The 16,227-nt window shown below is 42.4% G+C and overlaps 1 protein-coding gene across 1 annotated transcript; it reads right to left on the bottom strand.

Moving 5' to 3' along the window:
- Positions 1-859: 859 nt before the first annotated feature.
- On the bottom strand, positions 860-16,199 carry atxn10 (ataxin 10). Its single transcript, XM_012873562.3, has 11 exons — positions 16,036-16,199; positions 14,665-14,856; positions 12,724-12,809; positions 12,463-12,559; positions 12,189-12,353; positions 10,990-11,070; positions 10,674-10,830; positions 10,466-10,583; positions 10,001-10,185; positions 7,228-7,291; positions 860-4,338 (listed from the first exon to the last, which is right to left on the bottom strand). The coding sequence occupies exons 1-11, from the start codon at positions 16,164-16,166 to the stop codon at positions 4,154-4,156; spliced, it is 1,461 nt and encodes a 486-aa protein (XP_012729016.2). The 5' UTR covers positions 16,167-16,199; the 3' UTR covers positions 860-4,153.
- Between the last annotated feature and the right edge of the window lie 28 nt (positions 16,200-16,227).

Raw genomic sequence — 16,227 nt, 5'->3', positions numbered from 1 at the left:
TTAAGAAGCTCGCCGTTTACAGAAAGCTGGTTGCAAAACACATAAACGGAAAGTTGAGTGGAAGGAAAACTGCGCAAGCAACAGTAGCTTTGAGAATTCTTTGAAGCCAACTCCATTTCAGCGTTTGGGGAAGAACTACAAGGAATTGACTGCAGACCTGTGCTTAAAGAGTCACCACATAAGACGTATCCTAGACTTAAGCCACTCATAACCAGAGAAGACATCAGCGACATCTATCTGTGGTAAGATGGAAATAACTGGACTATCGCTCAGTGGCCCAAATTCCCCATAGACTAACTCTGGAGTACTGCTACAAGGAAGATGAGAGACATGAGGCATGACCAAGCCTTGAGAGCATAAACTGTACAAACTTTAAGTAAGCTAACATTTCTGTGATCAAAATTATTTTATACCTACATAGTTCTTCCTTCCACTAAACTTTCCATAAATATTCTGATACAGGACTCTTGGCCATGCCGTTCGCCCGCTGAACAGCCGGCCTCTTTATCGTGGCCCTTTTGTTGCTCACCCTCCTTGTGAAGGGTGTCGGTGACTGTCTGCCAAATCAGCAGTCTTCCCCACGATTGTGTGGACCAGCATATAAACATTTCTGCCTTTAAAATACAGTTTTAAAAAACAGGTTTTGGATATGCCAGTTTTTTGGGCAACTATACTTTGGGTTTTACTCAAACCCATTAACATTTCAGTGACGTCTTTATTTGTAGCTCTAATACCTGGAATGAGTCATAAGGCTAATTGGCGACAACAAACTACTTTTTTGTTAAAGGCCGAGTTGGATTTCAAATCTGGCCCTTTAAATGTTCCTACTCAAAAAATAAAAAAAGCTACAAACACAATATTCTTTCATACACTTTTATTGAATGTTATTCCCCAACTCCAACATGAAGCCCATGGTATGACGAACAGAGATCTTTGCAGAAGGCCTCTGAACAGCGCGGTAGAGGCCTGCGATTTAAAACGGCGATAAGAGAAACAATAAAGATTCTTGCATTGTCCGATTCGGCAGACGAGCGGCCGGGTTCCAGTCCTGACACCTCTTCTCTTTCAGCCCAGCTGATTTGCACGGCCCCCCTTCTTTTCCTGTGGGGCTGAAAAGCATTGCGGCCGGCCAGTCGAGCGCAAGTAAACGGCTGTTGTGTTAGCCGTCTGAAATCCCGGTGAGCGGAACCCCGTAAGCTCCCTGTACTATGCTGCCGGATCGGCGGGGAAGGCCGTCCGATTGTTCCAGCCCCGTTTTGTCGTTAGGAATCGGAGGCAGAGCAAACAGGGTGGAGCAGGGCGTGGGCCGGCCCGAATAGCGCCGCATTGTTGAGTTGTCAGAACTGTTCAGCTTAGTGAGCGGCAGGAGGAGCGCAGGAAGGAGCGTCATTCTGCAAACTTCACACTTCTCGTCTGAATTCCCTCAGCCTTTCACGGATAAACGACCCTATGGATAAGCATTTCCAGCGCATGCGATGGCTAGATAGAAAGCGAGCATATTAACCGCCAATAAAACAGCAATGGAGTCGAATATGAGATCCTCTGAGGAAAGGCAGGCTATTTAAATGAGATTTTAATGAGATGATTAATGATTTATGCTGCATAGTGCATGCCATATAGTGGGTGTGGTGGAAATCCCCGGTATTGAATATCAAATCCTTCAGTGCCAAAGCAAGTAAAAAGACAGTAATAAACTCATGTTGGGCACAGAACCTTGGTTTTAGATTTTTAAAGCATGCATAGGGACAGAATACACCACAGTAGCTAAAAAATCTAAATAAATCAGTAAGTCCAAAAGGCCTTTGCTATTGTTGGAATAGTCATTGAAGATGCATAAAAAAAAACAGCTTTACAAAATGTATCTTGTATTGCAGTTGCGCAATCTCGCACTGAAGAAGTAAAAAAAAGGGGCATTAATTTGTTGGAGAAAAAACAAACACTGAATGTCAAGAAGCCCTCTGGGGATAATCGTTCTAGATAGTTCAGTCTCTTTAACCCACAGGTATGTTGCTGGGTTCAGGTCTGGTGATAGCAGTAGGTAGGGTCTAGTTACTTTGGCCATAGGATTAAGATCACTATCCCACTGACTGATCCAATAATGACCACTTTTTCAGTACATGGTGTTCCAAAGAGTGCAACAGACTAATGCACCATAACAGGGTTGCTCTTATTTAGCAAGAAAACATCACAACCCACAATCCTTCACTGTCACAGTTTCACATCAAAACATCAAATCACAATTTTAGTTGCACAGGACTTCTTAAGTGCAGTATCTGGAAGGCTATAACTCTGGTCGCCATTAATATTTGCTTTCAGCTGGACGAGCTTTCCCTCCACATTTTACAGATTTCACACTTTTTCAGACTCAATTTCCCAGAGTTCCCAGTCCTTTGTTATCACCTTGAAATCTAAAATACTAAAAGTAGACTACAAAAATGTATGGCAAATATTTCTACAGTTGTAGGTTTTGAGTGTGTGAGTTTCAAAAAAAAAAAAAAAAAAGAATAAACAATAAAAAAAGAACCTAGAAGAGAGACAAAAAGGACATATGTAAGGAGGGAAAGTATGAAATATGGAATGGAGGTAGGTAGGTTTGTAGGATACGAGGACAAAAGGCTAGAAAGAGGACACGAAAGAAAATGCTTGAGAAGAAAGGAAGGCAGGGCACAAGGAAGAAAGAAAAAATACAAGGAGGACACAGGAAAGGTAGGAAGAACACGATAGAGTTCTTACTGTTGACCCTGTGAAAAGGTCCAGGAACAGGAGCTAGAACCTATTATTAAGGGTATCTGGATGGAGCCATGGACAATAGGAAAGGAACATATGACACAAGAAGGATACAGGAAAGAAAGATAAGAAAGGAAAAGATACAAGGACTAAAGGAAAGAAGGATACACAGAAGAAATGAAGGATACAAGGAAGGTAAAAAGGATGCATACAAGGAGGAGAGAAATAAAGGGCATAGGGAAGCATTATAGGGATGGGTGGAAAGAAGGAAGGAAACAACTGAGTATAAAAGGAAGGTCAACAAGGAATCAAGGAAACAAAGAAGGAAAGGTAAAACCTTTAGACAATGGTTAGATTGAATAATGTGTGGGGGAAAAAAACAACATTTTCTAAAAAAAAAAAAAAAAATTTTCTAATTTTTTTTCCCACCCTTCAATATTCTTCCAGAGCTGGAAAACAGTGAAATCAAATTCCAGACTGCGTAGGAACCCAGAGATATTCACCAATAATTTCACAATTTGATGTTTTCCTAATACTGTGCAGCCCTTATTCTAAACGTTTTAATCACTCAGAGTAACTGGCTGCTTTCCTGAAGCCTGATCTGATCTTTTGAGTCACTGCAGGATAATTTTCCCCACTGAAAAAAAAAAAAAAAAAAAGGACTTAAAGACGGTAGGGGAGGATTCCTCTAAAATAAAAATTTCAGCGTCAGATTATGGTGCTGAAGGAAGAGATTAAGTCGTTTCTAAGCTTTTTACACATTGTTACCGGGGGGGCGCCTGGAAAGGTGCTGTAGGTTGCTATGCTTGTATTTTATGAATAAAAACAACATTTTGTTACATTTTCAATAGTCACAGCTTGAAGTTTTATTCTTGGGTTTGATGCTTTATTATAATACCAATACTACGTCTGGTCGGACATGCAGCTGTTTTAAGCGGTTTAATAAGCAGAGCTGCGACCCGAGGCCATGATATTTTAATTAGGCGAGGCCACGAGGGGGTAGATTACATCATGTTTTAGACATTTGCTTTCATGGTTACGGCAAAAAGCCACGACGGGCCTGAGATTAAAACCCCAGCTCCTGCTGGTAACTTGACCGTGTTTGAAAAGCAGAAAAGCCTCGACCCCGTGGCGCTCTTGTTTTTGGATTAAACCACAAGACATCAGCGTCTCCAAAAAGGTGCCAGCGTGTGTTTGCCACTTAGCGACTCCTCGTTTCCCAGGCTCGGCTCACGCCGGCCCTCTGCTTCTGTGACATGCAGACGCCTTAGAACTTTGCTGAGGTAGAAAAGTTTGTTATAAAGACTTTTCTGATTGACATATTGTAAGTAAAAGCATAATTACTGGGTAAATACAGCGTGCACACTTAAGCTGTGTCACTCCTTCTTTAGCTGCTCGGTGTGAAAACCTTCGTTCTTTAGTGTCTTTAGGAGTCCTTCCTCACAGATTTGAGCAGCAAGCTTCCATCGCGCTCCTCAACGAGGAATCCCAGCTCCTTCAGCGCAGAATAGTCCACCGGACCGCGTCTCTCCAGGGAGGCCACCAGCTCCTGGTTCTGAGAGTTGTTTTCTAGGAGGTTCCTGATGGCGAAGATGGCCCACTGGCTGATAACTTGAGGCGGAGTGGATTAAGGAAACTAGAAGACCAACTTGTAGCCAAGATTCTGCTTTTTGTCTGTTGACATACAGCACCTGGCAAAAGTATCCCTACCTGTTGAATGTTTTCACCTGTTGGTACATTACAACCACAAAACTCAATGGATTTGATGCAGCAGACAGACAGAAAATAGGGCGACTATGTAAAGTTCAGAGGATTCAAAATGTTTTACAACGTAAAAAGCTGCGTAATGTGACATGTCTTTGTATTCGGCCCCCTTTAAGCTGATACTCCATCTTAAACAGGGCTACTGCAAAGTCTTGAAAAGTCAATTCAATAATCTTAATTTAAAAAAAAGGTGCATAGCCACGTTATTCGACTTTTTTATATTTATACGTCAGTAGCTCACTCTGACAGCATACAAAGTTTTTAATGAAAGATTATCATGTCCTGCTGGCGTATTGGTTGTTATTTTATGCTTTGTTTTTGCTCTATTTGTTAGGAAATAAAGCTTTTTGTGTTTATTTACGACTTCAATGGAAGTACGTAGTGCGCATGCACAGCAGGGGATAAAACAAGGAAGCGGCTAACGGCCATTAGCATCTCCCAGCGAAACAATGAACATTCCAAGATCCAGTGGAAAACAAAAAATAAATAAATAAATAAATTTTAAAAAAAGTACCAAAAAATATATATGAATTCAAGAGGGAAAAGACCGGAATGTCGCTGGGAATACTGTCTGAACGTTGGTGTTCACTGAAGCAGACGCTAAACCTGCCGAAAATCAGATGTGGCCACAGAGCTGACTGACGTGAGTTATTGTTCTGATATGAGGCTGTTAAAGTTGCTGTAGATCGGTGTATTTAATTAATAACGGTTGGTCTTCGATCACGCCGAGCTGCCGCTTTACTGCGAGACATTGTAGAGGGTCAGGCTCGGTCCGGCATTATTTAATTGTGATTTATCAATTAAGCAAACAGGCATTACGATAGTTCTGCAATACTGTCACTAGATGGCGCCATGTCTATATCTGGTTATCGCCTGGTGCTTGGGCTATTTTTAACCACAAAAAGGACCATCAAAACATTATCAGGATGGAGGCTTGGTGTATATAACTTTATTTTATCGTGATCAAACAGTTTTTGGTTTTTTATTTTTAAAGCATATAACGTGGCTACATACCTTTAATACTGCCCACATTTTCCAGACTATGGCTTCGATTACTGTATTTAAGGAGGCTTGACAAGAAAATCTTTTCAATAGTGGGCTGAAACCTGGGCCCAGTGTAGGAGGGCAAACAGGTTATGTAGCCTACAGGTACAAAAACCCTCAAGGTTCACAAAGTTTTGTTTATTGCTCAATATATCCATGTAGATAAGTTATTCAAATTATAATAATTATTATTATGTGGTTTTCAGCCTTTAGTCAAGTCTTATATTTTAGAATCTGCTCCGTGTTGAAGTTAAAGAAATAATGTCTCCCTCCTATCACGGTAAAACGTCCTCCTTTCACAAACTAATAGAGAATGGTCTTTTTGTTCTAGTGCTTGATAAACTATTGACAAAGCAATTCATAGGAAAAACAAAGTGTAATAATCTGAAGGCTCGAATTGCAGAAATCTTACTAACAAAAAGGTGACAGCAAGATCTAAGAAATTTTCTTAATTAGACATCACCACACCTCGCCACACTCTTCAGACTGAAGAAGGGAGTTATGGGAATCCTAAACATGGCGACACCTTCAAGCACCTGTTCTATGAAATCTTTTACATAAACTGTAGGGAAGCAGCAGAATGGATTCGTGATAACAGCTTCACGATTGAGAGGGAAGCAAATAAAGCCCCCCCCCCTCCCCAAACCCACTAGCTTGGGACGTCAAACTCCTGTCCGCGTGGTGTTTGTCTTGGGTCAAGGAGAACACGGCCATCCCAACCCAAACAAACCAGTTTTGCAGACACGTTACACGTCTCGGCTTACATTCCCCCCCCCCCCCCACTCTCTTTTTCTTTGACAATCATTTTGTTTTTGAAAAGAAACAAGGTCTGACAACGCAGACCGGCAGAGAGAGTTAGCCCAGGTTACAGCAGTCAGAGACGGCTGCATGGGAACGGCGGATGTGCTCGGCTCAGGCTGCTGGCCCGGTTAAAAAGCCAGCCTTGCTCAGGAATCCGCTTTAGCCTTGATGCCCAGGATAGCTTGGGCTTAGAGTTGGGAGACCTGTTGCGAACGACGGCTGAAAAACAATTAAAAGTGCATCAGATGGTTCTGCAAGTCGCATAATTAGAGAAAACTCTAAACGCAGAGATTTCTTGTCCACTGTGGCCGTTTGAGATAAAGTTTTGTATATTTGCGACAGTCTAAGATGTTCAGACTAAAGCTACTGGAGCTCTCAGTATTCGCCGAATAGTTTTTACTTGCTGCTTCCTTATCTAGCCTACCACAAGGCTACCGTCATGGGAATCGCATGGGTTTCCTCTCCTCCGTCATCGCCTTGCTGCCCACAAATATGTTAGACCGCCACAGAGCTCTGATCTCTCAGCAACAGCAGAAGTTATGAAACACATGAGGCGAGGCCCAAAATTATTCATACAGTGAAGGATTCAGATTTTACAAATCTTTATGGACATTACATCAAATCGAACCTCTCTAACAACCTGCTTTTTAAACGCTTCCTCTGGTATTTTGCCAATTTACGATAAGCCATGGGATCCTCTCCACAGATTCACTATCAGACACCGGCTGAATGTTTCCAACCTTTCACGTCACGAGAAGCTTGCGTATTTAAGCCGCTAGGGCTCAAATATTTCAGGACGGCTGTGGTTTAATAAGGGGCAAGCTTGTTAAGTCAGAATAAAATCACAGAACAATCAAGAAACGAGTTGGATCACACATTTAGAAAGGATACAGGGGTTGTTGCCGTCGATGTTGCAGTTGTCCAAGATGAGCGGGATGCCATCCAGCTCTCTCACCTGAGGAGACAGACGTGGGAGGGACAAATATTTCAGCCAATCAGCAGTTTGATGAGAATATTCTCTGTCCGATTTTTGGTCATTCTTAAAGTAAAAACACAAAAGTTACATTTATCAAAAATCCTTTCGTGGGTGGAGGGGTGGGATGGAATGCGTCTGAGAGGAGATGAACAAACGGATGGATGAACAGATTGAAGAATAAAGGAACGAATTGATAGGAGGGAACGGATGTACGGATGGAAATGAAGACCAAGACAACTTTGAAATCCAGAGTTTTCCAGACTGCATTTACCATCAACTAATTAAATAAACAAGACCCGCCCCCTCTAGAGCATTCCTGTTTTTTAGGAGCACCCACATTTATTAAATTCTGCTTCTATATCCCAGTTTATTTTAAGATTCTTGAGGAAAAAAAAAAAAAAAAACTACAGCGTTGTCCTTAGAGCCTCAAATGTGAGCGAAAGCACCAGTGTTAGTCTAAGACCACCACACTGGGTGATCTGCTCTTCATCATGTGTCTGATCCTATAGGCTTAATGACATTGTGGTCACCCTCCAAACAGACTGGCAGGGAGCAGGAGAACCGGGCCAAGTTTCAGAAAATGGAATAGTCATTTAGACCGTCAAAGACGCTCATGTCTGTGCTTCTCTCCACTCTGAGAACAAAAGCTGCTTACATTACGTCCAAACCCATAAAGGGATGAATAACAAGCGAGCAGACCCCTGACTTCAGGCCGGTACGAGCCGTTCAGTGCTTCGCATGCACATCTTAAATTACCCTCTCTGCCAAAAGGTGAACAGAATGACATTTGGTTTACTGGAAGAAATCCTCGTGAAAACAGATACGGGGTGATTTCTGACCGCTGACGGACCACAGATCAGCATCCATAAATATTACAGAGAGGCCGGCTGAGGGTGGCCATCCCACAGGCATTCCACAAATCTGTTTCTATTAAGTACAACTGGGTGTATGGAGAGGCCAGCTCTTCCCTGACTGCTTCATTATCTGTCGGCGAGAGGCTGATGGGCGACGCGGACGAAAAGCTGATACCATCTCTGCAGGAACCATAGCAGTTTCAAGTTTAAGTTGAGGAGGAAGAAAAAAAAAAAAAAAACACGCTTAGGATCTGTTTGTACACAACAGTTGCCATTTTTCTTAAATCCCCGACAGTCCTAGGGTAATACTCTCAGGGGAAACTAGGGACAATCTATAATGTCAAGTAAAGAGCAAGAAATGTTTATCAAAAAAAAAGTTTAATTTCTTATAAATGCAATGGAAAAAAGTCCAGCCATTAAATAATGGACCCAACTGATTGGCTTGAACCACCGACAGCGACTTGCAAAGCTGACTCCACCTTTTCTCCTGGATCACAAACCCAACGCCCAGTTCTTCCTTGCTCTGAATGGATTCCCAGCCTCTTACAAAAGGGGAGTTTATCAGTAGTGCATCATTTCTGAGCGAGTGGCATCGCGTTGGCACTCAGCCCTACATCTACGAGCCTGTTGGGGTACGTCTCTACCAGCTGGGAAGATCTGAAGACCGAAGACGTTGGCCCTTCTTTACAAAATATTTCAAGCTGCCGTCAGATTGGATGGAAAATACCTTGATAAACGTGAATTTTCAAATCTTGCCAAGGACTGTCAATCGGCTTTAGATCAGGACTATGAATGGGCCATTCTAACACATGAATATAGGTCGACGTCGTAGCCCTGGCTGTATGTTCCTGCTGGAAGATGAACCTCAAGCCTTCAGCAGCCTACCACAGATTTTCTTCCAAGCTTGTTGTGTATTTAGCGCCATCTATCCATCAAACAGTGCAGCGTTAGCTTTCTGCTAAACAATGGAAGGGCTAGCCTCGTGAGACCATCCTGATCTCGCGAGCTTTCAAGGTTTCACTCGCAGATCAGTCTGGCTACTTACCGTTAAAGAAAATTTGGAGCCGTTCACCAAACGAACGTCCAATCAGCGTTGGCTTTGAGGCGGGTTGAGGTGTGACGCAACGAGAAGCGCGACAGTTCAGTCTAAAGAACATGGCGGCTTCAGCCGATGAAACTAGCGTTAGCGTGGCTATCGAGCAAGTTTTATCGGAATTACAGAGTATTTCTTCACTGAAAGAAGAGCAAAACGCTGCTCTGGAGGCTTTTCTCAGAGGAAAAGATGTTTTTGCTCTTCTCCCGAGCTTGTGGTTGTGTTTTCGTCGTCGCTGTTAGTACGTCATATGCTTCGTTGATCTGATTAGTTTATTTGGCCCGTCTATCACCAACATAGGCCAATCAGCTAACCAGTATTTTCGCCCCTTCTCAAAATTACTTCAAACGGAAGGTTTCCAGATGGATATGCGGAACAAATCCATCTGGCGGAGCTAGGTTATGGAAGGGCTGCACATTAGCAAAAAATGCTAATTTTTTGCTAATGTGCAGCACTAATAAAGTGCAAAATGTTGCAATAATGATATGCCTGGATATTTGCTACAAACAAACAAACAGACCCCAGATAAGGTAGAAAAAAAAAGTATAATTTTCATGTCAACGTAAAAGCAGCCGATTGCAGAAATCTGACATATTCTACGTGAGATCAACCCAAATGTTTCAGACTTCTACCAATAGTCTGTTTTTCGTCGTCAAGCGGCATCATTGCACTCTACAGGCGGTCTTTTAGCATAATTAGACATCCATGCACCCGTTTGTCGACGCGCGGCGTGACTCAGACCTTGTTCTGGTTGCTTGCGTTGCTGTGGCAGAGGTTTCCTATGAGCCTGATGAGGTGCGCCTTAAAGCTGACGACTGGAGAATGCGAGGCCGGGTCGTCCTCTCCGGTAAAGGAGGAGAAGTTCTGAGTGGCGCTGAAAATATTCCTGCTGGCCTTCCCGATAGCGTGCACTTGTCCCAGAAGCTCTGCAAAGAAAAAAAAAATAATAAAAGGGTGGACAGAGAGAAAAGGAGAGAGCATAAACCTCTACAGTTTGGTCGTATAAAGTTTAGTCTTTCACTCATAACTCTAAATTAGGTGGTTTGCTCAAAACTTTTTTTTTTTTAGTACTCTGATTTTTACGACTTGTCCACACTGTGGATGTCTTTTTGGCAGGAATGTTAAGTATCTGTCCTGATGGGGGGATTTGATGGGAATCAGGATGTTTGGAGCCCGGTCAGGGAGCTCGTCTGGTTTTTCATTCACCAACTGTAGTCTCCAGAAGATCGGGATGGTCCTGCAGGAACATGAACTGCTTGTGGTCTGAGGTCATCTCGCAAAGCACGTCCAGCAGACTTATCACCGTCAGCGCCTCCTGCAGGACCTAAAGAGGATTGCAATCACAGCCAGCAGCTCAGCCTTTCGAAGGAGGAAGTTATGTGGGTACAGATTCACCAGCTGCTGCGTTTAGTACCTCGTTGCTGGAGGCAGAACCCGTAGCGAGCGTGAGCACGGCACCGCAGCCTTTCTGGAAGGAACTGGCCAGGAAATGGGCCACGCTGGGGGGAACGCCACAGCCCTCTGAGCCCTCTTCCCTCAACTGGGCCAAGAGCAGCTCTAAGAGAGTAACTCTGAAAAACACATTTATTCCCATTTCAGCAGCCGTTCTTCGCTTGCTCTTCTGCTTCACACAATAACTGGACATCTAACGACGTTTGAATCTGAACTTGTGCAATTCCAGGTTAGATTTCAGTAGAAATTTGCCTTTATTTATTTATTTTTGACAGTACCTGTCGTGATTGGACATCCCAGAATACATGCTTTCCACCAGAGCTGAAGACTTGAGGAAATGCTGGGTTGCGATGATCACACTGGAGTTGAATAAAAAGCAAGAATTAGCGCGGAGATCAGTGAAAGTTCTGCAGAGAGTAACACTGTTTAAAACAAGCTGCAATATTTTGTTAATCCTGATGAACAACTACAACCAAAAAGCTTTGATTACCAAATCATTCACATGTGATGCGAACCAGACGTTCAGCCCGTTAAGATCAAATGTGTTGTATAAAAACAAAAACCTGTCAAAATGAAGCGGTTCTTTACGAAATTTTAATCGTTGAGGAACAAATAATTTCCATTTTTTTCTCCAGTCCAACTTCGCTATGACATAAATTACTAATACAGACTGTTCAAAATGGGAAAGACAAGAGCACATGTCATTAAAAAAAAGAAAAGAAAAAAAAAGCCAGATGTGGTTGGACCTTTGTCAGGAAATGACTACAAGATAGTAACTACCTTAACTCGTGTTTGTAGAGGAACAATAAAAAAATAAAATAAAAAAAACACTAGAGGTCTGAGACAAGGCAGGACAAGAACCCATGTTTATTTGGTCATCAGATAAAAGGAGGAGAAAATCTGAAAAATATGCTAAAAAGATGCTTCAATCTATATCAGATTATCCTAAAAAAAAATCCACCATCAGTCATAATACCATCTTTACCAGGGGTGACAATACCCTTGAGGGTGCTATAAATTCATACAAACATACAATGTAAATAAAAAGTTGTCTGTAGCTGATCGAGGCAAACTGTTAAAGCTTTCCTTTCTTTAGCTGCAGCGCTGTGCCGATCCAGTGAACTCATCCAGACCAGAATAATCACAGCCTTTCCAGCTCTTTAGCGGCATGAAGACTGATGGAGGATCTTTCCAGCGCCAACCCCTTTCTAGTAAATATCACTCCAACTGCGAATCATTTAAAAAGGGCCTGCAAGCCGCAGCAAGTCAGCGAGAATTTCAGCCCTGGCAGCTTGAACAAAGCACTTTCCTAACATTCTCTAAATATTTTGTTAATTCTAATCCAAAACCACTATTAATCATACTTTCATTAAAGGTTATTGCACTAATTCTAAACCTGAATGAGCAAATTCCCGACAAACAGGGGGAGTAGGAGATAATAACAGCAGCATGTCCAAGTACCCAAACACACGCTTACGTCCAGTCCAGGTCAGGCTGGGTCCTGCATAGCTCCATCACTTTGAGTGCCAGCTTGATGTTGTGCGGCTTTGACAGATCTTCCACTTTGGCCTCGTCCAGACACGTGTGGAGAACCATGGAGGTGTAGTTCACCACCTTCTCGTCATCAGTGCACAGCAGCTGCCTGTTCACACACAAACCAACCGCTTTAAGTACCCAGTACAGGATGTCTACAGGAGCTTCATGAAGGAGCAAGCGTCGGGGCGACTCTTATCCCGGCTGATTATTCTCACAGGAGGACTTCAGGGAAGCTGCGCTCCCAAACTTCGTCCTTGCTCGTCTGGTTTCCTACGGCGAGGTTGCCAAGAAACTGGATCCCACAGCGAAGCGCTGAGCCACAGACGAAGACGAACGAGCAGATGATTAAACGGAGAGACAGAAAAAACAAACAAAAGCGCAGATCAATATCGGAACGGTCATCATTTCACCATCATCGTTTAAATGCCGCCTTATTTTGCCGAGCTTCAATGGTCCCCCCCCCGACTCAGACTTACGTTCATATGCGGCGTCTTTGCTCTCCAGCTCTGTGGTCTGAAGATAACTTAAGAGTTTAAAGGATGCGTCGATGAATCCAAGTTCCCTAGAGAGAGAGGAGGAAAAAAAAATGCTTAAAGCGCTGCGTTTTACATGCACTCCTTTGGTTCCTTTTAACATTTGGTCCATTAAAACCACAAAGTTTAATGTACTTACAGGAATTTTAAATGAGAGACCAACACAAAGTAGCACATAATTGGGAAATGAACGTCATAGTTGAAAGAAAGCAACGAGAAATCCCACTTGCAGTTCACCAAAGTCCACGGAGAGGACCAAGCAAATGTGAAAGAAGCAGCTCTGCTCCCATGGCACCAAATATTTACTTTATGGGCTGCGTGTAAAACTAACCCTGCTCATAATCACCCTGAACACACCATAAGCCCTGTGAAGCACGGCGGTGGATGGATCATGCTGTGGCAATGCTCTTTAGCAGTTAAAAGAAGTAAAAGCTAGATGAAGCTAAACACAGAGCAGTACCGGACAAGCAGATTAGTGGTGCGATGTGACTAAAAAAAATAAAAACTTTAATCTGATTAGAGGCCCTGCAATAAAAAAAAAAAAAAAAAACATTTAGAAATATTTCTGAATCAAACAGCAAATACTTCACACCACAGGTACAGTTTTTTAATTGCAATACATTTTGAATTAAAAGCTGAACTAATAAAAAAAGACATAACATTTAAATTAAGATCAAAGTACAGCAATTAATATCTTGGTTTAGTGGAAACTGGAATGTTCGACTATGCTTTGGGACCGCCATACAGATCCAGATGCATTCAGGATGTCTTATGTCTATTAAACACTGCAAAAACGGAACTAAAAATAAGTAAAATGTTCTTAAAATTTGTGTATTTTTCTCTGATTTGAGCAGGTAAATAAGATCATCTGCCAATAGAATAAGATTTTTGCACTTAAAATAGGAACAACTAATCTCCATCATCTTATTTCAAGTGCAGGATGTCTAATTATCTTATTTTAGGGGTCAAAATACTATTATATACCATTGGCAGATAATCTTATTTACCTGCTCAAATCTAAGACAAAAACACAAATTTTAAGAACATTTTACTTATTTTTAGTTCCGTTTTTGCAGTGAACCAAGAGCTTTACACTTGCTTATCTTCTAAATCATGCAAATATATGAAGAAAAATGTTAAATACAGGACAATGTGGGTTCCGCCCCCACCATTTAGTCCAGTATTCAGAAGTGTTCCACCTCTCTCTGTGTAACTCTTTATGGTCCCTGCATTCATGTGATTTCTAAATTTTTAAGTAATTTTGTTCACACCTAAGCTTTGTCTGCAAATGGTTGAATATAAATGCATCGGCTGGCCGGCCAGACTGACTCACATGGGGTTTGGCAATTAAAGCGAAGCCAGAGCGACACGACACCTGCGAGGCCTGCGAAGCGACTGTTGTTGGAGTTGAAAAAAAAAAATTAACTCCTGTGTCTTGTTGTGCTGCGACAACCAATCAGGAACTGGTTGGGGCTGTGATGTTCACTTTTCATTCGACGCAGAATGCAAACTGATAATGGCAGCCTGCGGTCGGCGCCGACGTGAACCCACAGTCAAACGAACTGGACCAATCACAGGGCGGGAGGCGGGACTTTACGGTGTGCTACTCTCAGCACTAGATTTACCCAGAATGCACCAGCACTTTTCATTTATTTATTTTTTTAAATAAATCACATGTCCGTTTCTTCCACTTTCGTGGCATAATCTCACAAAAACTGAAGAGATTCATGTGGTAGCAATACGTTAGCATCCCACTGCGCGACCGGAGTTCGCCGGCTTAAAAAGCTGCAACAGCAAGAAGAAGCCATCGGCGGATCCATTTACACGGATGAAACAAACCCCGCGGCTCTCGTCTTCCTAATGCTGCACTCTCGGCGCAATTACCTGAGCAGCTTTTGGTTGCGTGGACTCTGAACACAGGAGTTCCTTTGGGATCGGAAGCACTCAGCAGTCAGCTGGAGATGCAGGGTAAGAGACTGCGGGTCATCGCCGTCTCTGCCTGCACCCTGCAGGCCGTCGTACAGCCTGGCGAGGACCTTGAGGAGATCGGAGAAAACTTCCTCCCCCACCGCATCTCTGGGAACAGAACATTTGCACACATAGGAAAGAATTTCAGCGATGGTCTTGATTTGGTTTGATGGCTCCTGACGGATTAAACCTCATAGAAAAATATTTGTGTGCAATGGATCCATAGCAAATGAAAGTGTAGCATTCATATTTATATTGTTATGTCAAATCTATTAACACATTTGCAGTCTTTTAAATACAAGTACCGAGTGTAGATGTTTATATTTACTGTGGAGCTTCTCTAATCTGGTTAAAGGACCTTGGGTTCATCCTCCTCCTCCTCCATTATTCCCACCCACTCTTCACAGACCAGCACCAGTTGCATCAGTACCACAGGCAACCAAACGGTCCCACAGCATGATGCTACCGTCACTTTTAAGATGTGCATTTATTTTGAAATTCAGGCATGAGACTATTGTAAACAGGTGTTCTATTATTATTATTATTATTATTATTATTATTATTATTATTATTATTATTATTATTAGTTTAAAATTAGAAGAACATGGTTGTTGAGTTAAATGCCTGACGCCTCTAAGAGCTTAGAAATAAAATGGCCAACCCATATTTTATTTTTATTTATTTTTGTTAGTTGATGTCAATGCAAACAATAGTTCGGATTGGCCGATCATATCGATCGGAACTATGAGTGAAAATCTGAGTGAAACCATCTTAATTGTGCCACACCTATAATTTAAGGGCTAGTTAACCCTGGAGACAGATACCATTAAGCAGGATAAGAAACTCAAAGTTCAAGTAGGGAGGCACCATGATAGTCTGATGGAAACCTAATCTGCTTCGGATCAGATTACAGCAACAAGTAAAAGACAACCTTTTAGCAACTGGGTTTGCTCTGTGGGGTAAAGACTTTGCATTAAAAAAAAAATAATTCGGCCAAATGAAATTCCAGCGTAAAAAAACAACAGTGCAACTCACGGCTTTTTATGATGTTCTTTCATTAAGCTTAAGTGTTCCTTTATACTGTGGAACACCTTTATTTGCTCCCAAACATACAGTTTATCAATAACAGAAAGACACGAGTAAATAAAAAACTGCTAAACATGTTTTCAGGGCATCACATGAGCGTGAACGTTGACGCCAGTTGACGTCGAGCTAACTTTAGCCTAGCTACTGAGCTAACGGTTTCACCTTTTTTTTTTTTACCAAAACGAGAGAATCCGACCGTACCTGTATCCTGCATCCTTCAGCGCACTTGTAAACGTTTTCAACGCCTGCAAGTGTCCAGAGCAGAGTTTCTCATTCAAAATATCAGCGAGAGCCGCTGATATTTTCTGCTTGTCATCGATGGAAGCCGCCATGTTTCTCAGGCGGCGTCATGTACGTGGGCGGGACGCGCAGCCCGAGCTCTGGCCTCTTATT

Source organism: Fundulus heteroclitus, chromosome 17 (genome assembly GCF_011125445.2).
Source record: "Fundulus heteroclitus isolate FHET01 chromosome 17, MU-UCD_Fhet_4.1, whole genome shotgun sequence".
Lineage (NCBI taxonomy): Eukaryota > Metazoa > Chordata > Actinopteri > Cyprinodontiformes > Fundulidae > Fundulus > Fundulus heteroclitus.
Note: the sequence above shows the minus strand (reverse complement) of the source record. Positions and strands in the feature narration are given on the sequence as shown.

Coding starts and splice junctions, on each gene's coding strand:
- atxn10 (XM_012873562.3), bottom strand. CDS start 16,166: ATGGCGGCTTCCATCGATGACAAGCAGAAAATATCAGCGGCTCTCGCT. Junction 10,584..10,673: donor GTTCTGCCTCCAGCAACGAG/GTACTAAACGCA, acceptor AATCCTCTTTAG/GTCCTGCAGGAGGCGCTGAC. Junction 7,292..10,000: donor ACGCAAGCAACCAGAACAAG/GTCTGAGTCACG, acceptor CTGTCTCCTCAG/GTGAGAGAGCTGGATGGCAT.